The following is a 26,724-nucleotide window of genomic DNA, read 5'->3' on the forward strand; positions in this document are numbered from 1 at the left end:
TAGATCAATGGAACAGGGTAGAAAGCTCAGAGATAAACCACGCACATATGGTCACCTTATTGTTGATGAAGGAGGCAAGAATATACAATGGAGAAAAGACAGCCTCTTCAATAAGTGGTGCTGGGGAAACTGGACAGCTATGTGTAAAAGAATGAAATTAGAACACTCCCTAACACCATGCATAAAAATAAACTCAAAATGGATTGGGAGACGGCTTAAAGATGGCGGAAGAGTAAGACGTGGAGATCTCCTTCCTCCTCACAGAGACATCAGAAATACATCTACACGTGGAGCTTCTCCTGTAGAGCACCCACCGAACGCTGGCAGAGGACCTCGGACCTCCAAAAAGGCAAGAAACTCCCCACATATCTGGGTAGGGCAAAAGAAAAAAGAATAAACAGGGACAAAAGAATAGGGACGGGACCTACGCCAGTGGGAGGGAGCCGAGAAGGAGGAAAGACTCCCACACACTAGAGGCCCCTTCGCGGGCGGAGACTGCGGGCGCCGGAGGGGGAAGCTCCGGAGCCGCGGAGGACAGCTCAGGCACAGGGGTGCGGAGGGCAAAGCGGAGAGATTCCCGCAGAGGATCGGTGCCGACCGGCGCTCACCAGCCCGAGAGGCTTGTCTGCTCGCCCGCCAGGGCGGGCGGGGCCGGGAGCTGAAGCTCGGGCTTCAGTCGGATCCCGGGGAAAGGGCTGGAGTTGGCAGAGTGAAGACAGCTTGAAGGGGGCTAGTGCGCCACGGCTGGCCGGGAGGGAGTTCGGGAGAAGTCTGGAGCTGCCGAAGAGGCAAGAGACCTTTTCCTCCCTCTTTGCTGCCTGGGCGCGAGGAGAGGGGATTAAGTGCGCCGCTTAAAGGAGCCCTAGAACCGGGCGCGGAGCTGCCGAAGAGACAAGAGACTTTTTCTTGCCTCTTTGCTTCCTCGGGTGTGAGGTGAGGGGATTAAGAGCACCGCGTAGAGGAGCTCCAGAAACGGGCGCGAGCCGCGGCTCTTGGCACGGACAGTAGAGACGGGTGTCGGACGCTAAGGTTGCTGCTGCCACCACCAAGAGGCCTGTGTGTGAGCACAAGTCACTCTCCACACCGGCCCTCCAGGGAGCCCGTGCAGTCCGCCACTGCCGGGGTCCCGGGATCCAGGGACAGCTTCCCCGGGAGAACGCACGGCGCGCCTTGGGCCTGTGCAGCGTCACGTCGGCCTCTGACGTCGCGGACTCGCCCCGCCCCCGTGCCACTCCCTCCCCCCAGCCTGAGTGAGCTGGAGCCCCCGAATCAACTGCTCCTTTAACATCGTCCTGTCTGAGCGAAGGGCAGTCGCCCTCGGACAACCTACACGCAGAGGCGGGACCAAGTCCAAAGCTGAACCCCAGGAACTGTGCGAACAGAGAGGAGAGGGGGAGATCTCTCCCAACAGCCTCAGAAGCGGCGGATTAAAGCTCCACAATCAACTTGAAGTGCCCTGCATCTGTTGAAAACCTGAATAGACAACGAATCATCCCAAGTTGAGGAGGTGGACTTTGGGAGCAAGATATACTATTATTTCCCCCTTTTTTTTCTTTTTGTGGGTGTGTATGTGTGTGCTGCTGTGTGAGATTTTGTCTGTATAGCTTTGCTTGCACCATTTGTCCTAGGGTTAGACCGACCCATTTTTCTGTTTTTTGTTTGTTTGTTTGTTTTTTTGTTTTTTGGTTTTTTTTTTTGTTTTTGTTTTTTAAAAGGAAATTTTTCTTCTTAATAATTATTTTTTATTTTAATAACTATACTTTATACTACTCTGTCTTCTCCCTTTCTTTCTTCCTTTCTTCCCTCCTTCCCTCCTTTCTTCCTTCCTTCCCCCTTCTTTCCTCCCTTCCTCTCTTCCTTCCTCCCTTTCTTCCTCTGCACCTTCCGTCCTTGCTTTCTTGCTTCCTTCATTCATTTCTTCCTTCCTTTCTTCCTTCCTTCCCTCCCTCCCTCCTTCCTTCCTTTTCTTTCCTCTCTATTTATTCTACCTTTTATTTTGAGCCGTGTGGATTAAAGGTTCTTGGCGCCCCAGCCAGGCACCAGGGCGGTGTCCCTGAGGTGGGAGAACCAACCTCAAGACACTAGTCCACAAGAGACCTCCGAGCTCCACGTAATATCAGACGACGAAAATCTCCCAGAGACCTCCATCTCAACACCAAGACCCAGCTTCACTCAAGGACCAGCAAAGAACAGTGCTGGACACCCTATCCCCAACAAAGAGCAGGACAGGTCTACAGCCCCATCCATTAGCAGAGAGACTGCCTAAAATCATAATAAGGTTACCAACATCCCCAAACACACCACCAGACGAGGACCTGCCCACCAGAAGGACAAGATCCAGCCTCATCCACCAGAACAGAGGCACTAGTTCCCCCAACCAGGGAATCTACTCAACCCACTGAACCAACCTTAGCCACTGGGGACAGCCACCAAAAACAACAGGAACTACGAACCTGCAGCGTGCAAAAAGGAGACCTCAAACACAGTAAGATAAGCGAAATGAGAAGACAGAAAAACACACAACAGATGAAGGAGCAAGATAAAAACACACCAGACCTAACAGATGAAGAGGTAATAGCCAATCTACCTGAAAGAGAATTTAGAATAATGATGGTGAAGATGATGCAAAATCTTGGAAATAGAATAGACAATTTGCAAGAAACAGTTAACAGGGACCTAGAAGAAATAAAGAGGAAGCAAGCAACGATGAGCAACACAATAAATGAAATTAAAAATACTCTAGATGGGATCAATAGCAGAATAACTGAGGCAGAAGGACGGATAAGTGACCTGGAAGATAAAATAGTGGAAATAACTACTGCAGAGCAGAATAAAGAAAAAAGAATGAAAAGAACTGAGGACAGTCTCAGAGACCTCTGGGACAACATTAAACGCACCAACATTCGAATTATAGGGGTCCCAGAAGAAGAAGAGAAAAAGAAAGGGACTGAGAAAATATTTGAAGAGATTATAGTTGAAAACTTCCCTAATATAGGAAAGGAAATAGTCAATCAAGTCCAGGAAGCACAGAGAGTTCCATACAGGATAAACCCAAAGAGAAACACGCCACGACACATAATAATCAAACTGTCAAAAATTAAATACAAAGAAAACATATTAAAAGCAGCAAGGGAAAAACAACAAATAACACACAAGGGAATCCCCATAAGATTAACATCTGATCTTTCAGCAGAAACTCTACAAGCCAGAAGGGAGTGGCAGGACATATTTAAAGTGATGAAGGAAAAAAACCTACAACCAAGATTACTCTACCCAGCAAGGATCTCATTCAGATTTGATGGAGAAATTAAAACCTTTACAGACAAGCAAAAACTGAGAGAGTTCAGCACCACCAAACCAGCTCTACAACAAATCCTAAAGGAACTTCTCTAGGCAAGAAACACAAGAGAAGGAAAAGACGTACAAGAACAACCCGAAACAAGTAAATGGTAATAGGAACATACATATCGATAATTACCTTAAATGTAAATGGATTAAATGCTCCCACCAAAAGACACAGACTGGCTGAATGGATACAAAAACAAGACCCATATATATGCTGTCTACAAGAGACCCACTTCAGACCTAGGGACACATACAGACTGAAAGTAAGGGGATGGAAAAAGATATTCCATGCAAATGGAAATCAGAAGAAAGCTGGAGTAGCAATTCTCATATCAGACAAAATAGACTTTAAAATAAAGACTATTACAAGAGACAAAGAAGGACACTACATAATGATCAAGGGATCGATCCATGAAGAAAATATAACAATTGTAAATATTTATGCACCCAACATAGGAGCACCTCAATACATAAGGCAAATACTAACAGCCTTAAAAGGGGAAATCGACAGCAACACAATTATAATGGGGGACTTTAACACCCCACTTTCACCAATGGACAGATCATCCAAAATGAAAATAAATAAGGAAACACAAGCTTTAAATGATACATTACACAAGATGGACTTAATTGATATTTATAGGACATTCCATCCAAAAACAACAGAATACACATTTTTCTCAAGTGCTCATGGAACATTCTCCAGGATTGATCATATATTGGGTCACAAATCTAGCCTTGGCAAATTTAAGAAAATTGAAATCGTATCAAGTATCTTTTCCGACCACAACGCTATGAGACTAAATATCAATTATAGGAAAAGATCTGTAAAAAATACAAACACATGGAGGCTAAACAATACACTACTTAATAACGAAGTGATCACTGAAGAAATCAAAGAGGAAATCAAAAAATACTTAGAAACGAATGACAATGGAGACACAACGACCCAAAACCTATGGGATACAGCAAAAGCAGTTCTAAGAGGCAAGTTTATAGCAATACAATCATACCTTAAGAAACAGGAAACATCTCGAATAAACAACCTAACTTTGCACTTAAAGCAATTAGAGAAAGAAGAACAAAAAACCCCCAAATTTAGCAGAAGGAAAGAAATCATAAAGATCAGATCAGAAATAAATGAAAAAGAAGTGAAGGAAACAATAGCAAAGATCAATAAAACTAAAAGCTGGTTCTTTGAGAAGATAAATAAAATTGATAAACCATTAGCCAGACTCATCAAGAATAAAAGGGAGAAGACTCAAATCAATAGAATTAGAAATGAAAAAGGAGATATAACAACTGACACTGCAGAAATACAAAAGATTATTAGAGATTACTACAAGCAACTGTATGCCAATAAAATGGACAACCTGGAAGAAATGGACAAATTCTTAGAAATGCACAACCTGCCGAGACTGAACCAGGAAGAAATAGAAAATATGAACAGACCAATCACAAGCACTGAAATTGAAACTATGATTAAAAATCTTCCAGCAAACAAAAGTCCAGGACCAGATGGCTTCACAGGCGAATTCTATCAAACATTTAGAGAAGAGCTAACACCTATCCTTCTCAAACTCTTCCAACAGATAGCAGAGGGAGGAACACTCCCAAACTCATTCTATGAGGCCAACATCACCCTGATACCAAAACCAGACAAAGACGTCACAAAGAAAGAAAACTACAGGCCAATATCACTGATGAACATAGATGCAAAAATCCTCAACAAAATATTAGCAAACAGAATCCAACAGCACATTAAAAGGATCATACACCATGATCAAGTGGGGTTTATCCCAGGAATGCAAGGATTCTTCAATATACGCAAATCAATCAATGTGATACACCATATCAACAAACTGAAGGAGAAAAACCATATGATCATCTCAATAGATGCAGAGAAAGCTTTTGACAAAATTCAACACTCATTTATGATAAAAACCTTGCAGAAAGTGGGCATAGAGGGAACTTTCCTCAACATAATAAAGGCCATATATGACAAACCCACAGCTAGCATCGTTCTCAATGGTGAAAAACTGAAACCATTTCCACTAAGATCAGGAACAAGACAAGGTTGCCCACTCTCACCACTCTTATTCAACATAGTTTTGGAAGTTCTAGCCACAGCAATCAGAGAAGAAAAAGAAATAAAAGGAATCCAAATAGGAAAAGAAGAAGTAAAGCTGTCACTGTTTGCAGATGACATGATACTATACATAGAGAATCCTAAGGATGCTACCAGAAAACTACTAGAGCTAATCAATGAATTTGGTAAAGTTGCAGGATACAAAATTAATGCACAGAAATCTCTGGCATTCTTATACACTAATGATGAAAAATCTGAGAGTGAAATTAAGAAAACGCTCCCATTTACCATTGCAACAAAAAGAATAAAATATCTAGGAATAAACCTACCTAAGGAGACAAAAGACTTGTATGCAGAAAACTATAAGACACTGATGAAAGAAATTAAAGATGATACAAATAGGTGGAGAAATATACCATGTTCTTGGATTGGAAGAATCAACATTGTGAAAATGACTATACTACTCAAAGCAATCTACCGATTCAATGCAATCCCTATCAAATTACCACTGGCATTTTTTACAGAACTAGAACAAAAAATTTCACAATTTGTATGGAAACACAAAAGACCCCGAATAGCCAAAGCAATCTTGAGAACGAGAAATGGAGCTGGAGGAATTAGGCTCCCTGACTTCAGACTCTACTACAAGGCTACAGTAATCAAGACAATATGGTACTGGCACAAAAACAGAAATATAGATCAATGGAACAGGATAGAGAGCCCAGAGATAAACCCACACACATATGGTCACCTTATCTTTGATAAAGGAGGGAAGGATATACAGTGGAGAAAAGACAGCCTCTTCAATAAGTGGTGCTGGGAAAACTGGACAGCTACATGTAAAAGTATGAAATTAGAACAATCCCTAACACCACACACAAAAATAAACTCAAAATGGGTTAAAGACCTAAATGTAAGGCCAGACACTATCAAACTCTTAGAGGAAAACATAGGCAGAACACTATACGACATAAATCACAGCAAGATCCTTTTTGACCCATCTCCTAGAGAAATGGAAATAAAAACACAAATAAACAAATGGGACCTAATGAAACTTAAAAGCTTTTGCACAGCAAAGGATACCATAAACAAGACCAAAAGACAACCCTCAGAATGGGAGAAAATATTTGCAAATGAAGCAACTGACAAAGGATTAATTTCCAAAATTTATAAGCAACTCATGCAGCTCAATAACAAAAAAACAAACAACCCAATCCAAAAATGGGCAGAAGAACTAAATAGACATTTCTCCAAAGAAGATATACAGATTGCTAACAAACACATGAAAGAATGCTCAACCTCATTAATCATTAGAGAAATGCAAATCAAAACTACAATGAGATATCATCTCACACCGGTCAGATTGGCTATCATCAAAAACTCTAGAAACAATAAATGCTGGAGAGGGTGTGGAGAAAAGGGAACCCTCTTGCACTGCTGGTGGGAATGTAAATTGATACAGCCGCTATGGAGAACAGTATGGAGGTTCCTTAAAAAACTACAAATAGAACTACCATACGACCCAGCAATCCCACTACTGGGAATATACCCTGAGAAAACTATAATTCAGAAAGACTCATGTACCAAAATGTTCATTGCAGCTCTATTTACAATAGCCAGGACATGGAAGCAACCTAAGTGTCCATCAACAGATGAATGGATAAAGAAGATGTGGCACATATATACAATGGAATATTACTCAGCCATAAAAAGAAATGAAACTGAGTTATTTATAATGAGGTGGATGGACCTGGAGTCTGTCATACAGAGTGAAGTAAGTCAGAAGGATAAAAACAAATACAGTATGCTAACACATATATATGGACTCTAAGGGAAAAAAATGTCATGAAGAGGTTAGTGGTAGGACGGGAATAAAACACAGACTCACTCGAGCATGGACTTGAGGATATGGGGAGGGGGAGGGGTGGGCTGTGACGAAGTGGGGGAGTGGCAGGGACATATATACACTATCAAATGTAAATTAGATAGCTGGTGGGAAGCTGCTGCATAGCACAGGGAGATCACCTCTGTGCTGTGTGACCGCCTGGGGGGGTGGGATAGGGAGGGTGGGAGAGAGGGTGATGCAAGAGGGAGGAGATGTGGGAGCATGTGTGTATGTATAACTGATTTAGTTTGTTGTAGACGGAAAACTAACACACTATTGTAAAACAATTATACTCCAATAAAGATGTTAAAAAAAATAAAAAATAAAAAAAATAATAATAAAAAAAAAAAAAAAAAAAAAAAAAAAAATGGATTAAAGACCGAAATGTAAGGCCAGACACTATCAAACTCTTAGAGGAAAACATAGGCAGAACACTCTATGACATGAATCACAGCAAGATCCTTTTTGACCCACCTCCTAGAGAAATGGAAATAAAACAAACAAATGGGACCTAATGAAACTTAAAAGCTTTTGCACAGCAAAGGAAACCATAAACAAGACGAAAAGACAACCCTCAGAATGGGAGAAAATATGTGCAAACAAAGAAACTGACAAAGGATTAATCTCCAAAATATACAAGCAGCTCATGCAGCTCCATATCGAAAAAACAAACAACCCAATCTAAAAATGGGCAGAAGACCTAAATAGACATTTTTCCAAAGAAGATATACAGATTGCCAACAAACACATGAAAGGATGCTCAACATCACTGATCATTAGAGAAATGCAAATCAAAACTACAATGAGGTATCTATCACCTTACACAGGTCAGAATGGCTGTCATCGAAAAATCTATAAATAATAAATGCTGGAGAGAGTGTGGAGAAAAGGGAACTGTCTTGCACTGTTGGTGGGAATGTAAATTGACACAGTCCCTATGGAGAACAGTATGGAGGTTCCTTAGAAACCTAAAAATAGAACTACCATATGACCCAGCAATCCTGCTACTGGGCCTATACCCTGAGAAAACCATAATTCAAAAAGAGTGATGTACCACAATGTTCATTGCAGCTCTATTTACAATAGCCAGGACATGGAAGCAAGCTTAGTGTCCATCGACAGATGAATGGATGAAGAAGATGCGGCTCATATATACAATGGAATATTACTCAGCCATGAAAAGGAACAAAATTGAGTTATTTGCAGTGAGGTGGATGGACCTAGAGCCTGTCCTACAGAGTGAAGTAAGTCAGAAAAACTTACTGAGCAAAACAAATACCGTATGCTAACACATATACATGGAATCTAAAAAAAGAAAAAAAAAACAGTTCTGAAGAACCTAGGGGCAGGAGAGGAAGAAAGGAATAAAGAAGCGACATAGAGAATGGACTTGAGGACATGGGGAGGGGGAAGGGTAAGCTGGGACAAAGTGAGAGAGTGGCATGGACTTATATATACTACGGACTAGGAAATGTGAAAGAGATAGCTAGTGGGAAGCAGCTGCATAGCATTGGGAGATCAGATTGGTGCTGTGTGACCACGTAGAGGGGTGGGATAGGGAGGGTGGGAGGGAGATATAAGAGGGAGGGGATATGGGGATGTTTGTATTTGTATAGCTGATTCACTCTGTTATAAAGTAGAAACTAACACACCATTGTAATGCAATTATACTCCAATAAAGATGTTTAAAGAAAAAAACCAAAAGCAGTGAGGGATGTGTGCGAGGCCTCTAATGTTGAGAGGTGGCAAAGATTACTACACAAACCCCAGGAGGTAGGTGGACAGAACCAGAGCTTGGAAACCACCACCTCAGCTTCTGGCATCTCCAGAGAAGTAACTTCTCCATGAGGCAGGACTGAATGAGACGTGGAGCAGAGGTGAAAAGGACCATTTGCTAGCTCCCTACATCAGGCATGAATTTAAGGCCCAATTTTGTGTGTTGTGAGACAGACTCCCTGATATCACTGTGTGTGTGCAGTGAGTCTACCCTGATGGATTATAATAGATGGGTGTAGGTGTGACACCAGTAAATGAGACATCAACAGTCTTATTATCGGTCCTTGAAAGGAAAACTACAAACGTGATGCTCAGTTTATCTGAGCCCGGCAGTTTTGTTTTTATTTTCAATGTTAGAGCAAAGCCTCCATTAACTGCAATTCATCCACCTCAAATCTTGGGCCAGGGCTGGTTCGAGGCAAAGCAGTGGAATGTATCTCACAGCGCTGAGCCCCGTTCATCCCTTTTCCATCAACGTTTTCAGTTCTAGGGTCTCTTACATTTTAAAGCGTTGCCTCTCTCGGGGAGATGTTTATCTTCGTGACCCCAGAGAGTTGCAGCTTTATGGGGAATTAGGAATCCATAAGGAGACACGATGAGGTGGATATATCCTATCTGTTGTCCTGACAAGCATGCCACTTCGGATGTTCTCTAGACTTTGGGGAGAAAGCAGTAAATTAAGGCTCATAATCAGAGAGGCGAAATTTCAATGAAATTTGTGGGGTCAGTGAAGTTCCGTTCCTTACAATATCCACAGAGAGAATTTCAGTACCAAACAAATTAATACGCCGAAAAAAGATCCTAAAGACTCAAAGATACCACACACACTAATATTTGTTAGACAGAAGTTTTAGAAACAAAGGTTAAAACTGCAAGGACACACTGTTTAACCAGAAGGCGGCTGTTCAGTGTTACAAAGCTGAATTCACCCTGCCCAGTCCTGGAACTGTCCCAGTGTGTTTCTTGAGTCAACAATCAAATTGAAAACCTTTCTAAGATTTTAAATTGGTCTGGCAAATTAGTTGCTCACATTTTTGGAGTCTGAAACCAATCTCTCCCTTCCTACCAAGGCACATCTCCATCTCCAACGTCTACTTCCTGCAAGTAACAGGGTTTCAAGAAAAATCAGCATAAATTAACTCAGGGAAGCAGTGTCTTATTACTGATTAAAAGCCTCATGCTAGGCACAATAGGCGCTCACATTCAAGTGCTGAATTAATGAAAATGGCACTTTGTACTTTCCATTCAAACACATCTTTTCTTTTGCACTGCAGTTTAACTTCTTTCTAAATGTGGCTTTTAGTAGAAAATGACAACAATTATGAGCCCTTTGAGATTTAAAATCTGAAACTCAAATTATCAAGCCTTAATAAAAGCCTAATAAATGCCTTTATGTGTTATATTATGTCTGCTTAATTACTCCAATCCCATAATGGAAGCAACAGAGGAGCAGAGTTTATAGTCAGCTTTATAGAAGAGTGATTTCTGAGACTCTTTCCTCTAAATTTAATTTTTATGTGTACATTCAAAAACATATATTCGGAAACATTATAAATCTCAAATTAAGATCACTGTTATAAATATATTAAGTGGACAAATTCTCCTGAAAGGCAGGAATTGATTAAAACCACCCCAAAGTTCTTTATCTCCAAAGCGTATATTCTCAGTTCAGTGGGCATCTGTTCGTTATTGCTAACAGTTTATCTCCTACACTGATTGGAAAGTCAGATACAACTTGCTTGTTGAAACTACCATTTAAATAGTGTTTTTCCACAGAACGTAAATAATCTTTTAATGAAGCAGGAAGTCACTGATACTTACAAAATGGTCTTTGCTTATCTGCTACTGTTTAGAAAGAAACAGCAACCAACATTATTTTTCTTCTGATAATGTCAATCTTGTACATTATCTTTGGAGGGGAGAAAAATGTAGCCTCGTCAAGTACAGGAGGAGGATGGGCCCATTTATATAAGGTTTCCACAATCTCTTAACTCAGAGGAGAAAGGTAATTATTCTGCGCTTGTGACACGCAAATCAAGCTGGTAACACCAAAAGGTCATGTTCTCTGTCCACCTTCGACCCTACCTTCACCATAACCCCTAGGCTTCCTGTATTATAATTGACTCCTATTTTTCCTAAACTTGCATTTTCTAATTAACAGCTATTTTCTTGACCGAATTAGCCACTGTTTAAGTAAAAATACATATGTATCCAAAAAGTAGAGTGAATAAAAAATCTTTTTTTCCCTTGAAACCAAAAGATGGAATGAAAATGAAAAAGTAGGATGCTCAGATGTCATTTCAAAGCCAAAGGTTCTTACTGATCTTTCACTGAAACTCTCAAGCCTAGGTCTATGTGGTTTAAAGTGGATCTACAAAAATATTTACAGACCACAAATATGCTACATACTGCCCAGATAAGCAAAGTGTTCCCTTGGAGAACTGTCACAAATGGACAAAAGCAGAAGGTAATCCAAAATCATAAGAACAATTCCTATACATTTGGTGTCACAGTGGTTGTTGTGGTTTTTTTTTGTTTGTTTGTTTTCAAAATTATCTCTTGTTCTGGAAATACAGGATAGGAAAATAATCAGGCCTCCTTGCAAAGATCTTTTTCAAGTGTTGCTAGGAAGTCAATAATCTCCCCCTCTTGTCTCTTATGGAAACATATCCTCAAACCCAATCAATGCTGGGTGAAACTAGAGGGAACTTTTCGCATTTCAAACCCTGCCTGAAGCAGGGATTTAAAATTTTTAAAAGGCTAGTCTACACTGCAGACTACAAAACAAATATACAAAGGAAGCAAGATCTCAACGGAGTGATAATTACGTGAATTAGGTGTCACTGTTAAGGGTGGATAACTGTAAAGAACAGACTTGTGGTTGCCGAGGCAGGGAGGGAGGGATGGAGTGGGAGTTTGGGGTTAGCAGATGCAAACTATTATATACAGAATGGATAAACAACAAGGTCCTACTGTATAGCACAGGGAACTATATTCAATATCCTGTGATAAACCATAATGGAAAAGAATATAAAAAAGAATATATATATATATATATATATATAAAACTGAATCACTTTGCTGTACAGCAGAAATTAACACCTTGTAAATCAACTATACTTCAATAAAAAAATAACAACAACTAGTGGATATCTGTGAAAACTGTAAACCAGGGTGACTGAGGATATACTTTCATAAAATAGAATATGCTACAGATACGGTCGTCTTCGTTCAATTCTACAAGTCTCCACTGAGCAGGTACCGTATGCCAGGCTTTGGGCTGGGCTCTAGTGATACCACGGTGCGCAAAACCAGCTATGGTCCCTGTTCTTATGGAACTTACCAATCTAGCAAGGGAGATGAACCATGATCAAATAACGACACAAGTGTAAAATGGTAACTCTGATGTGTGTTTAAGAGGAGTGTCACCTGTTAACCATGATGGTGATCTGGCCTAGGAGAGGCCTGGGGAAGGTTCTCTGAGGAAGCTCTGGGGGTGAGATCGGCAAGGTGACCAGGAGCTAATGCAGTGAGGAAGGGCAGGAAGAGCATTTCAGGCAGAGAAACAGCACAGGAGAAGGAATGGTGCCTGCGTGAGGGAGCAGAAGGCGGCAAGGTGTGCGCGGAGCGGAGCGTGGGCCCCAGGGGAGCGTGGGGAGAGATTCAGCCTCCACGCAGAAGGGCTTTCCGCAAGAATGGCAAGTCATCATACGGTTTCAAGCAGAGAAGTGGTATTATCGGATTTATTGGTATAAGAGAGCATTCTAGTTTCCCTTGGGTGAACAGATTTGAGAGGGAAACAAGAATGAATGCAGAGGGATGAGTTGGCAGGTGACTGATGAAGTTCAGGTGAGAGAAGAGTGTTGCCTGGGCCAAAAGAGAGTTTGAGTAGAAATATACAAATGTTTGCTCACCTGTAATCAGTGTGGTGTTTTTCACTACCGGCAGATTTTCTCTTAACTGAGTAAGAGAAGTTGCATTCTATCCTAGAAGTGAAAGTATCTTTTGGCAGGACAAAAATTCATCCTGGAAGGACAAATCATGTATAATGATATATATGATTACAGTCATGTAAAACTAAAAATACGTAATTAGGTACACATGTTTCTAATTGAAAAATAAAGGCTGTAAGTCGAAGATTCTAAACATTCAATGGGAAATTCACGTGCATGTTTAGCTATTCTAGACTGAGTTTTATAGGATACAATATTCCCATTTATCCAAATTAAATCACTCAGATTACAGGCCACACAGTTGTAGAAACATTTAGAGATGAAATGCGCACTGAATTTCTAGACTTACCCTGTCATGAATGCTATCACCCATGATTTGCTTGTGGTTATTTGCTACTCAAAAGAAGAGTGACAGAAATATGTAAGAAACTACCAGATATCCATAAAATGGAGTGTGCTTTTGTGGTCCAGGGAGGGAAATGGCAGGGCATAAACCCACCCCGAGCTTTAGCAAAGGGGTTAACCAGTGCCTGCAGTCCTGTGGCCTGTAGCCTTCATCTTGAGCATTTGAGTTTTTCTCCCTGAGTAAAGCAGGAACAGCACATCAGATCCCTGCAGATGCTGAGAGCTGAAGGTAACGGAAAGAAAAGCTTTGACATTCTGTCACTGGAATGACAGGACAAAATGGACTGTAATAAACAACAGTTTGAGCATGATAATTTGATGCACTGGGACCTTAAGTTTCTCCAGATGCTGAACTCAGCTTGGGATGTGAGATAAGAGAACAGCATTTACCCTCTCGGATACAGTAAGGGTGGGCGAAACCAGAAACATTTTCTTGTGTAAATAGAAACCAGTTCACTAACACGCACAGCCTCAGGTATTATATACATTAATCCACATACAGAATACATACAATATCCATACATGTTAGCGGCACATGTAAACCATTATACTCACACGTATGTATAAAATATAACTTGTCCCTTGTCGTAATAGGAAACGATAGTTAAGCCAGAAAGAAAAACACATGCTGGCGAGGCATCTTCGCATGGAGAGAGCGCGCTACACCAATATTCAGCTCGCTCACTCTCATCCTGCTCCGTAACTATCACAAATAAAACGCCTCTGAGTAACATTTCTTTTCCAAATAAACAAGCACATGCAGACCCAGATTTTGACTGTGAAGATTTAATTCACAACAGAAGGATGTTGCTTATGGAGTGAGAAGTGGAATCACAGTCCCTCTGAGCACATCCAGGTGTCTGCCAGTTTTCCATAACAAGGCTGAGTGATGGCCTTGCATTTCTCAAAGACTGCTTTGTTTCAAGAAGGCCAGTTTAGGTGACCGGTAGATGTCATAATGAAATAGAAGTATCACCACACTATTGATTTTGGTTAGGATCACTCAGAACCAACAAGGCATCTTGCTTTTACCGGTGAAGATTTGAACTTCTTAAAGATTTTGACTAGTTTTTTTCTTTACACTGCTTAAGTAAAAAAAAAATTTAAAAACTACAGACAAAACAAGACATCAACACAAGCATGTGGTTTTGTAATTATAAGATATACTGTGCTTGTGTAAGCAAGAACAATAGGAAAATACAATCTTAAGAACAACAGCTAACATTTATTGGCTGTCTATTACTGTGAAGGGCATTGCGCTAGTGACTTTCCATACATTCATCTTGTTTAAAACCTTCCAAGGTACTTGTTATCAGCCTCATTTTAACACTACTTGCTCAGAGCATCGAAGCAAAGTTGTCCAAGGTCATAGAGCTCAGAGGGGAAAGAGTAAGGATCAAAGTCCTGTCTGCTGAATTCTGCCAAGCTCAAAAGCCCATCTCTTTCCACTCTACCCACTGTCTCTCAAAATATCACTGCAGAAACAAAGAACAAGGTGCAGAAAAAAGAAATCAATAAACACATATTAAGAGTCAAAGGAATATATGGCTAAAAAATGTGCTTAAATCCTATGTTGAATAAAAGCCACCCAGGCAGACTGCAGACCCTTCCCCTAGACAAAGCTTACCAGGGTTCTGTTTCCTACCTACTTCACATGGCTTGATACTCTTAGGAGGATTCCATGACAAAGCAATGGCAAAGGTATGCATACCAATCTTGCTCCTCCAGTTCCAGGGATCTCTCTGCACCTCTCTAGCTATCTGAGTTCTATGAACCCCACCAAACAAATTCTTTGGTGGCTGCTACTCTTAACTGTTGAGCCATCTGTCTCTTCCTTGGACACAAGGTCACCCTTCCTCACCTTCCATGTACCTTTCAATTCCTTCCTCATGGGCTTGTTCCATCACCCCACAAAATGGCACTGGAAAACTTTCCTTTCTTCCACCCTTCTTTACAAACGCATTACATGTTTGTTTTAGAAATCTTCAAAAAATTCAGAAAGGCCACCAAAAAAGAAAATGAAAATCACCCGAGATTCTGTCACTTAGAGATAACTACTGTTAATGTTGTGGTGTATTTTACCAGTCTTATTTTTTTCTAAGCAAATATATTGTGATTATTAATAAAATTGATATCAAAGATACATGGTATCTTGTCATACTGTTTCCATTTTTGACACATCAATAAACATTCCCCCATCATTAAATATTCCTTTACGACATGATTTTCAGTGACTGTATGGCCTTATATCCTGTGAGTGTAGCATATCTATTAATCCATCACCCATTACTGGATATTTAGGGGTTTTTTTCTTTTTTAACGTTTTATTATTACAAACAGTTCTGCAATGAACCTCCGCATAGATTTATGTTTACCCAAATTCATGACTGTTTCTTTTAATATATTCCTCTATACACTTGGAAAGCTTTGATACATACTGGCAGGTTGTCCTTCTCACAGATTTTATGAATTTAATTCCCAGCAAGACTAAATACTAAGGCATGGGAAATGGGTCTTTGGAATAGTGAATAATCACAAACTTGCAAAGTGACTTATAAGTGAATTCACTAACTCATTCAACAAATACTCATTAACCTTCTAAATGTCCTAGACACTATGGATACAGTAAGCAGATACAGTCCTTGTTCTTAAAGAGCTTTCGTTGTATCAAGACAGAAAATGAAGGAAGCAATAACAATAAAATGTAAAAAGTGCAAAAATGGGAGGTTACAAGAATGGAGAAAAAAGACTAGATTGGAAAGGTGCCCAGAGGTAGAGCAGAAAGTCAGGGGATTGACTGGATGTCCTGCGCGAGGTCAGGCTTCTCCACGAGCTCCTCAAGTCAGGTTCCTCGCCCTTCCTGTTGCCACAACGATTCCCCTTGTCCTCCCATGTTTCCTGTTTGGATTTCCAACTTGAGCTGAGCTAAAACAGAATATTTTATTTCAAAAGTCCCCTCCCAACTATAAAAGAAATCACTATTAAATATTACAGCTTTTAAACATTACCCACTTACTACCTCCTCCCAAACACACTGATTAAAAACAATAATTCTGGAGAAAAATTAAGTAAAATAAGCAATTACTTAGGGAGAAATGTTTTTCTAGAGGATTATTTAGATTTGAATTATAGTTTTTTTTATAGCTAAGTTTCTAGATATATTATAATCAATATGGTAAACCAATTCTCATGAACATAAATGGCTACCAAAATTGGTCAGCAGTAAATGGCCTAAAGGTTTAAAAGGAAGCAATCAAAACACAGAGTAATTACATTCTCAAAATAACATCACCATCCCTGTAATTTAATATTTTACACAGTACAGCATTTAGCAACCGCTGAAGCTAACTTCTTCAAAGTAACCTGCTTTTCCATTTCATGCAGACAAGAGCCCAATGACTAAAACTTTAAAAGTTATGTCTAATGAGTCCTAGTTATACCATTGCTTTAGAAACAAAGCACAACTTTTTCTCTTGAAGAGCAAATGTATATAGATTGGAAAATATATCAACATTTTGATAAGATTCTGGTCTTTTAAAATACATGATGACATATGGAGCCAAATAATACTGACATACAGATAATAAATCACTCATCATTTATTTGTTTGAAGTATAAAATACTTTACATTTAAAGGAGAAATGAAGGTGTTAGAAAGAAGGGATACTGAATCAATTTTGATTCCTTAGAATGGGTTTTATATGTACTACTTCTTTGTAACTGAGTTGTAAGCATGTACATGAAAACCACACCCAAATGTTCTATTATATGCATGCTTGCAATGAGGATGGGTGATGTATATGGCAACATCCGGTGCATACTATGTTTATAGCATTTTTCTAATCTCTTCACTTGTATTAATTTATTTCATCATTAAGACAACCCATATATATTTCATCATTAAGACAACCCATATATATATATATATATATATATATATATATATATATATATATATATATATATATATACACACACATATACACACACTTTTATTATTTCCATTTTGTGGATGAGGAAACCAGGAATGAATATATATGAAACTAAGATGTCATCTGGGGTCTCCCTACCCCTTCAGATCTAGGCTCCAAACTTCCACACCTTGTCTTGTGAAAAAAAGTACAGTGCCTTTCTCCATATGACTTTCAACATCTGGGGGGCTTGCATTCTCAAGATCACATCTAGTTCCCAATTTTTGGTCTTCTGACTTTGTTTTGTGATTAAAGGCACACAGGGAGAAAATGCAAATCACCTATTAACTATTAATTATTTTATTTAATTGAATATTTATTATTTCCCCACTTCTTCCCCCTCTTTAATCACTCTGTCTTCTGTTTATAATGAGAGAAAAATTCCCTCTATTTTTCTACTGCCAAGCATTAGTTCTATCTTTCATAACTTTTTGCCTTCTCATTCATGGTCTCAGGTTTTCTTTGTCCATTAAACTACTTATCAAAATAGTTTCCTAGACAAAGTAATTTCCTTTCCTAAGAGGAATTCTGTTCCTAGCTAAGACAGTGACACCCCCCCCCCCAAACCCCTATGTGTGCACAAAGATGAAGGTGAGACATCCTATATTTTGATTAATATAAAATACTGCTATTGATGATTATACAGCTGCCATAACAGAAGAAATGTGACATATGTTCACTGACATCAGAATAGAAGCAGAAGCAACCCAAGTTCCAATGACATTAGGTTAATTCATTATAGTCTTAAATAAATCCATACAAGAGCAATTATTTTCCTTTGTATTTGAGAATCCATGGTTAGAAATGACAATGCTTAATGATGAAAAGAAATCACATACCTCCACCCTGCCATTGAGGTTGTCAATATAGATAACAAGTGTTAAAAAGTCATGTCAAAACACCATTAGATGTCATTTTTCACAGAACTAGAACAAAAAATTTCACAATTTGTATGGAAACACAAAAGACCCCGAATAGCCAGAGCAATCTTGAGAAAGAAAAACAGAGCTGGAGGAATCAGGCGCCCTGATTTTGGACTATATTACAAAGCTACAGTAATCAAGACAGTAGGGTACTGGCACAAAAACAGAAATATAGATCAATGGAACAGGATAGAAAGCCCAGAGATAAACCCATACACATATGGTCACCTCATCTTTGATAAAGGAGGCAAGAATAGAATATACAGTGGAGAAAAGACAGCCTCTTCAATAAGTGGTGCTGGGAAAACTGGACAGCTACATGTAAAAGAATGAAATTAGAACACTCCCTAACACCATGCACAAAAATAAACTCAAAATGGATTAAAGACCGAAATGTAAGGCCAGACACTATCAAACTCTTAGAGGAAAACATAGGCAGAACACTCTGTGACATAAATCACAGCAAGATCCTTTTTGACCCACTTCCCAGAGAAATGGAAATAAAAACAAAAATAAACAAATGGGCCCTAATGAAACTTAAAAGCTTTTGCATAGCAAAGGAAACCATAAACAAGACCAAAAGACAACCCTCAGAATGGGAGAAGATATTTGCAAACAAAGAAACTGACAAAGGATTAATCTCCAAAATATACAAGCAGCTCATCAGCTCCATATCAAAAAAACAAACAACCCAATCTAAAAATGGGCAGAAGACCTAAACAGACATTTCTCCAAAGAAGATATACAGATTGCCAACAAACACATGAAAGGATGCTCAACATCACTAATCATTAGAGAAATGCAAATCAAAAACTACAGTGAGGTATCACCTCACACCGGTCAGAATGGTCATCATCAAAAAAATCTACAAACAATAAAAGCTGGAGATGGTGTGGAGAAAAGGAAACCGTCTTGCACTGTTGGTGGGAATGTAAATTCACACAGAACAGTATGGAGGTTACTTAAAAATCTAAAAATAGAACTACCAAACGACCCAGCAATCCCAGTACTGGGCATATACTCTGAGAAAACCATAATTCAAAAAGAGTCATGTACCACAATGTTCATTGCAGCTCTATTTACAATAGCCAGGACATGGAAACAACCTAAGTGTCCATCAACAGATGAATGGATAAAGAAGATGTGGTACATATATACAATGGAATATTACTCAGCCATAAAAAGAAACGAAACTGAGTTATTTGCAGTGAGGTGGATGGACCTAGAGACTGTCATACAGAGTGAAGTAAGTCAGAAAGAGAAAAACAAATACCGTATGCTAACACAGATACATATGGAATCTTAAAAAAAAAATGGTTCTGAAGAACCTAGGGGCAGGACAGGAATAAAGACTCAGATATAGAGAATGGACTTGAGGACACAGGGCGGGAGAAGGGTAAGCTGGAACGAAGTGGGAGAGTGGCATGGACATATTTACACCAGCAAATGTAAAATAGATAGCTAGTGGGAAGCAGCCGCATAGCACAGGGAGATCAGCTCGGTGCTTTGTGTTCACCTAAAGGGGTGGGAGAGGGAGGGTGGGAGGGAGACGCAAAAGGGAGGAGATATGGGGATATATGTATACATACAGCTGACTCACTTTGTTATACAGCAGAAACTAATACACCATTGAAAAGCAATTATACTCCAATAAAGATGTTAAAAAAACACCAAAACAAACACTATTAGAAAAAACAGGTTAGGAATACAATTGGGGTCATATACATATTACTAAATCATATGTATCTAATTCATATAAAAATGAATTTTCAAAACATCACCTACTTCTGAACCACTGAGTATGAATTATTCCCATGGCTTTATGTACTGGGTGGGTGGGTGGGTTTAAAAAGAGTAGGAGAAAGAAAGGATTCAGGGATGCCTTTTAGAAAACAAAACAATGTTTCATAAATTGCTGGCATCCCAAGAGTCAAACAAAAATACTTCCTGAGCATCAAAAGCCCCTTAGATTGAGATGTGTTTGGTCCCCCTGGAGCTGAACAGTCCACAGCCTGAGTGGCTGCAGGAGGTGGCCCTGTGGTTAGGGTCCCCTGTCAGGCAATGACCATGAAAGATAAAAAGCAATTCAGTTGTAAAGCAGAAAGTAACACACCACTGTAAAGCAATTATACTCCAATAAAGATGTTTAAAAAAAAATTCAGTTTTGGAAAAACAGTCTTTGCCTTCAAAATGTTTCCACCAAAACTGAAGAAAAACCACACTAAGCATTCTGGATACATATAAAATCACTTCTGAATTTGGGACAGGAAACAAGTACAAGTTCAAAATGAGACGTATAGCTGGTACGGGCTCTAGGAATTGCATACACTATGAGATCCTTGAGAGCAAGGACTGTCATTAGCCACCACTGTGTCACTTGAATTTGACTCAGGAAATGTTTACTGAATGATTGTTTGTGGAGGTGATATACAGAACAGATTACCTGTTGAATCGGTTTGGCAGTTGTCAGCAATTTAAGAGAAGGGATTCTACCTTGTTCGAAAGTGTATATACCCATGTGTATTACCTGGCTCAATGCCTGGGACCTACTGAGTGTTCATTCATGTTTAGCATTAGAGAAGAAGGCAGGTTAAAGTGGAGATTATTATTAGGCCCACCAGAAAGCAAAAAGGAAGGAGACCCAGAATAGAGGAGACCTCGAGACTCCTGGGGACAAATGACAGAATTCCAAGAAAGCCTGGAGAGACCTGATTGAGAGTCAAAGGGAAGGAAGAGCTTTGTCAAGGAAGAGAGGAACCTCTTGAGACAGGAAGGAAAGGAAAGATCATGAACAAAGCACAGAATTATTTGCAAGGGGAAAGAACACTAAGAAAGTCACCGATGTCTCCATCTCCTCACTTAATGAAATAACGATCCTTATTTTAAAAGTGCATACATAGGTCACTGTCAGCAAAGTCGACTATTATTATCCAAAGGAGTCAGGGTGGACTGAGTAAGATCTGAACCTTAAAAATGGCAAAACCTGCAAGTCATCACTGTGTGTTGGGCGGCGGGGGTGGCATGCTAGGGAGAGCCAGAAAGTTTTAAAAAATTAGATATGGACCACATTTCCCAAACCAGTGGTTTCACTGTTCAATAATTTTATCAAGAACTGTGCTACGCACTGTGGGGAACTGAGAGAAATGTAAGATATGGCTCTTGTCCTGAGAAGTTAAAGAACAACCCAGAGATATTTCATGGTAGAATATGAACAGATGCCAGAAAAAAAGTGGGAGAGATAAGGACAAAAAGTTCCATAACAAGAACTACATTCATTACATGTTATTTCTTTTTATATTAAATTCTAGTAATTATCTCCTCTACTGTTTTTTGCTGCTCATTTTGTTGTTTACAGTCAATAAAAAGTCATTTTCTGGCTTTCATCTTGGAATAATTATTTTAGTAGGTATTTGAGTTCTTCTTTTGTTTGTGAAGAAATTGCTTCTCCTCAAGGTTCACTGAATACAATAGGTCACAAAGCTTTGGTTGAACACAGGGTCATTTCCTAAGTAGACAGAACAGATTCTTTCAAGAAACACTCTGTGCAAATACAGGCCTGCGTCCCCAAGCTACACAACAAAAACTGTTATTAATGTCGGTCCACACTGAGCCTGGGTCTGAGAGGGTTAAGCGAAAAATCAAGATATTGTTGCTTCTCTTTTGGTTCAGTACAGCTTTTCTATAATTCTCTAGAGCTAGGCAGCTGACAGCATGGATTTTTATTGAAGAAATGCTATGACATTTGTTCTAAATGTCACACTTCTCCCCTACGAACTAAAAATAGCATGTCACCATACCCCTACCCCTAATAAAATTGTTGGCTTGGAAATGACATTGATAAGCAAAATGAAGCTTATAACCTTTTCTCCTCTTTTCTGTAAATGTTTTATTTATTCCTGAGTAACATTTGGTATCTTTTGTAGGCTGAGATCAAAGGGACAAATCAGTAAATTTTACTGCTGAAGTAGTCTTTACAGTATGGGATTGTCATTTTTCAAGCATGTTCCAGGCAGGCACTGCTGTCATTTGAGCAGTGATCTAGTGACTGACAGAAAATATCTGTAGAAATAATGTGTGCTCTCATAGTGATGTGACATTTTATGAGCAGTTTGACTGTTTTCATTACTCTCATTTGGGTCTGGTGAAAAGTAAGTTAGAAAGCCGGCAATGGAATATGGAAAAGCCTGTCAGGATGAAGTTGAGGACAACCTTGAAATTGGGCTGATGCATTTAATAAGGCTTTGTGGCAATTATCTGAAAGCGTTTTAAATATTAAGTTGACTTGAATGCTTAATCTGACCAATTCCAAGGTTACTGGTTTCATTGATAAGAGTGTTTGGTTAACTGACATTAAGAGCCAAGTTTCAAGCAAACTTTATGGAGGCTTTGACTACACTTGCCCTCATTATCTTAACTAGGTTTTGTTTTAAGGGTGAAGATTTGGTTATGTAGGGAAACTTCCATGATAACGAAAGTCATATCGGCACCGGTCCCTTCAGGGGTGGAATTCTGTTACAGAGAACACACTGCTAGAGAACATGGTCCTGGACTGAAGGCCGTGAAAGCAAGCTTCCACCAGATGCTCCCGAAGGAATCATTGCAAGTTTTGACTTTTAGCGCAGTGAGTAAGGAATACCTGTGTACCTTGTTTATGAATACCCAACAGCCTTTTTTTTTTTTTTTTTTCCTTGCTCCTGGAAGTTTGTGCTGTTTGGTAAATGCACAATTAACGTGAGAATTCTTTCCAATGAGTGTGAGATCCTTACTACTCGTTTGAACTGGGATGTTCAGGACATTTATCTATTTGCTTTTTTGGTGACACACGATTGGGAATTCCCAAATTACTTCAACATTGGTAGATGGGATGGACTCACTTAAAGAGTGAAGACAGCCAACTTCCCAGTGTTTCACATCTTTACATGGCCTCCTCACTGCCAATGTACACAGTCTCTTTCAGACAGGCCCGAAGGTGCCACTCTAAATTTTCAAATACTTTTATTAGCATAATTTAGGATTGCAATTATAAGCTATAAGATTGTTTGGGAATTTGAGGATTCACAAAGGCTCTAGGATATGGCCAGCAAATGTCAAAAGGCCACTGTATATACAAATTATTACAACCAGATAAGTGCTATTTCCACTACTACCAAAATTCTCCTTAAAATTTTTTTTTTGTAAGTAAATTACTACAACTTCTATTTTGCTGCCACTCCTAGTCCCCCAAATGTTGACTTACACTGTGAGCTCCTTCAGGGAGACTCGTATCTTTATCATCTGTCTCCCTAAGCACACAGCAGATACCAGGCACACAATATATACTGATGTTTCCTTCACAGTATGAAATCTAATGTCGCTTCTGCTTCCAGATGTAAAATTTCATCCTAGTATTCTAGGACTTAACTAAAAATAGGGTCTTCATAGAGTTTATAATTTTTTCGTCATGAATGGTAATCTTTTCCATCTGAAAAGTATGTGTACTTGGTTTTGGGCAACAATCTGCAGCTCGCATTGTGTCCTGTCTCCCCCCAACTTGCCCCCCAACTTTATTATCTATTCCTGCGGACATTTTATCAGTACACCACCACTCTTTGAAATTACAATCAGATGCTTTAAAACCTCTGATTGTTCTCTCCAGTTGTGAAAACAAAATCAGTGTGCTTTAAAGAAGCCTGTGGTGGTAGTCGTTAGCTAAAAAAGGAATTCATATCCAGAAAACCTGTAATGTTTTCAAAAAAGGATAAAATAATTTATTTGGAATTCAAACTGTAGTACTGCGATCCTGTGCTTTGCTCAGGATATACAAAACACTGAAAAATCAATGCTTCTGCGTTTCATAAAATAATTACCTATTCTTCTGTATATAGTGTTATACATGAATGAGGTTATTTAGGTATTATTATTATTAGCTGGTGATTATACTTTCTATTAGATAAGATTTTTTTGTTTTTAAAGGATGAATTAAGACTATTTTCCCAAGTAAACGTAAGCTATGATGTGTGGCACGGAAGGGCAACACCAAAGCCCCAGTCACCAATGTCCAGCATTTCATTTCAGGCCCCTCCGTTAAGACACAGTCTCTTCCTTTGGTTCATTCATAAACATTCCCATCTTCTTGTCTGCCTCCCCTCCCCCTCCAAAACAAAACATTTATTAACTGAAGCTTCCAACTGTGACAGAAATTACAGTCGTGTTAATGGTACAGATGGTGTAAAAAATGCAATCTAAAAACATGATTAAAAAACTCAGGAGCTAGGTAACCCGAGTTCATCTCGGATATGCCTGACCAGACATCCCTGAGGAAGGAAATACACGTTTTTGGTTAATTAGTTTGCTTTTATCCATCCCTGTAATTAGAACATGTTTTTCCCCTACTTAATCCTAAAACAGTCATTAGATTTAATAAACCTTTCTCAATTGCCACAAATGAGAAAATGAATTAGTTAAAAAGTAAGCATTAAGCTGGTATTAGCAATATGATTGTAACATTATGTGAATAAAAATGTTTTTGTTTAATTATTCAAGATTAAATACATCATTTTATAGCTTGTTGCAAAAGAGTATACAGGCTTTTTTGTTTTTCCTTTCTTCCTTATGTTGCTTCATAAGGTAGTAAAAACATTAATGCTGCCTCCACAGATTACATTCCACCAAATGGAAGTGATTATTAATCATTCTTTCCAAAAAAAAAATCAAGCCATAATTAGCTTCTTCTCAAGTCAAAGTAGAGTCAGAATCCACATGACTAAGGAGAGAGGCTGGTCTTGGTTGCAGGGCACTAACTAGGGAGCTGGGTGCATACAACCTGCAAGGCTCCTGTGAATGGACAAGGGGGACAGAGCTGCGGGTTAGGCTTTGTTATTCTTATTAGTTTAAGCTCTATGCCTTTGTGTGATGGTCTGATCTCTCAGGGAGTCCACTAAGGCCTCCAAACTCCACAGGTCCCATTAATCTCCACCACGGTCTCTCTACTTGCCAGGCTGGCGAGAAAGTCAGTTACTCACATGGTGCTACTTTTCAGATGATTAAAGGTGAAAATCATATTTAAAAGTAAAAAACAATATACCATAAAGTTGAAGACCTAAACTTTCCAGACTTTCACCTTGTTGAGCATTCTCTGTATTAAATGATGTCACTCTTTGTTATATGTCAAGAAGCATCTCCATAAAAATGACTTCATGTATGAAAAAGAACCCAAGTTGGTCCTCACCTGGATCTTGTGAGACAGTCATAGCAAAAAACTATTTGTTGGATGGCAGGTTCTAGGGCATTGACATTTCCCCCAATCAACTCCCTGCCTGTGTTTGCTGAAAAGCCTTTGGTCATGGCACCCACAGCCATTATTGCTGATCGGCCATGCAGGCTCCCCAAAATGTGGATCTGGACCTGGATCGGATAGGAAAGTGTAGGAGAAACGACGCTTATTTTGATCATAGGACAAGAGCAGAGTTTTGAAGGCACCCTGGGTAGGAAGGTGAGTTCAAAAATATCTTAGTGGGACTAGTCTAACCCAGTAATAACACTAGAGGCTCTAGAAATAATTCTACATATTTTCCTCCTCACTTCAAAACTCAGAAGGTTAAGGGTGAAGGCAACCAAGACTAGTCCGGTCTTTCCATATTGATTTTGAGCTGAACCTACTTTGGAATTTGTAGGATAGATTCTAGAGGTTGGGGTCTGAAACCAAAACCGTTTTTTCCTCTGGGATATGGGACATCAACTGCAATATTTTTAGGGAATTTTTAGGGAAGAATGTACCCCATGGAGCTGATAGTTGGTCATGTCAGCCATCCTCATTTCCGAGCAGGGAAAACCCCCAGGACCCAGAAAATACATGTTGGAGCTCAGACAACTTCCTGGTCCCTGACTCCCAAAGCTATACTTGAGGATACGTTTTCTTTTACTAGGCAATTGTGTTGTCCAGACCCATTTAAGGACAGTAGAAAGATATAATATTGGGCACCAGTTTAGAAGTGCGAAGTCTCCAAGCCAGTTTTCACATGTATTTATTTTTATAAAAATCGTTACATTCTAGTCCACCATAACCTTTAGGAGATATCACTCTTTATGTTGCGTAGTGTATCGAATTATAGGATCAGCCATAACCCAGCCACGTGATTTTAGACAGACACTTAGCTTCTCTGGGCTGTGGCTGCCTCACTGCAAAATGCAGTGGTTAGATAAGATGATCTCTATGGTTCCTTCTCATGCTAAGATTACTCGATTTCACTCTATTTCCTAATACCACAGATTGCCAATCTGAATTACTATTCTTTGTTGAGATTAACTTCGAATGCTCCCTAAAAAGAGTCCAGGAATCAAGTTAAGAATAAACTGCTCCTTTACAAATGAGGTAGAATAAAAGAGATGTGTGTCAGGA

The 26,724-nt window shown here is 39.3% G+C and overlaps 1 protein-coding gene across 25 annotated transcripts in view; it reads right to left on the bottom strand.

The window, feature by feature from the left end:
* Positions 1 to 26,724, bottom strand: part of CDKAL1 (CDK5 regulatory subunit associated protein 1 like 1) — a 657,591-nt gene that overhangs the window by 72,756 nt on the left and 558,111 nt on the right. Inside the window, exon 13 of one of the 25 annotated variants that reach the window (XM_067006693.1) lies at positions 16,181 to 16,378. The exons of the other annotated variants lie outside the window; for them this stretch is intronic. Within the exon in view, the coding sequence (XP_066862794.1) occupies positions 16,181 to 16,378 (198 nt within the window). Of the gene's footprint in view, positions 1 to 16,180; positions 16,379 to 26,724 lie in introns of those variants that run through there. 25 annotated transcript variants of the gene reach the window in all.

The sequence above is a fragment of the Kogia breviceps genome, chromosome 10, assembly GCF_026419965.1.
Source record: "Kogia breviceps isolate mKogBre1 chromosome 10, mKogBre1 haplotype 1, whole genome shotgun sequence".
In the NCBI taxonomy this organism is placed as follows: domain Eukaryota; kingdom Metazoa; phylum Chordata; class Mammalia; order Artiodactyla; family Physeteridae; genus Kogia; species Kogia breviceps.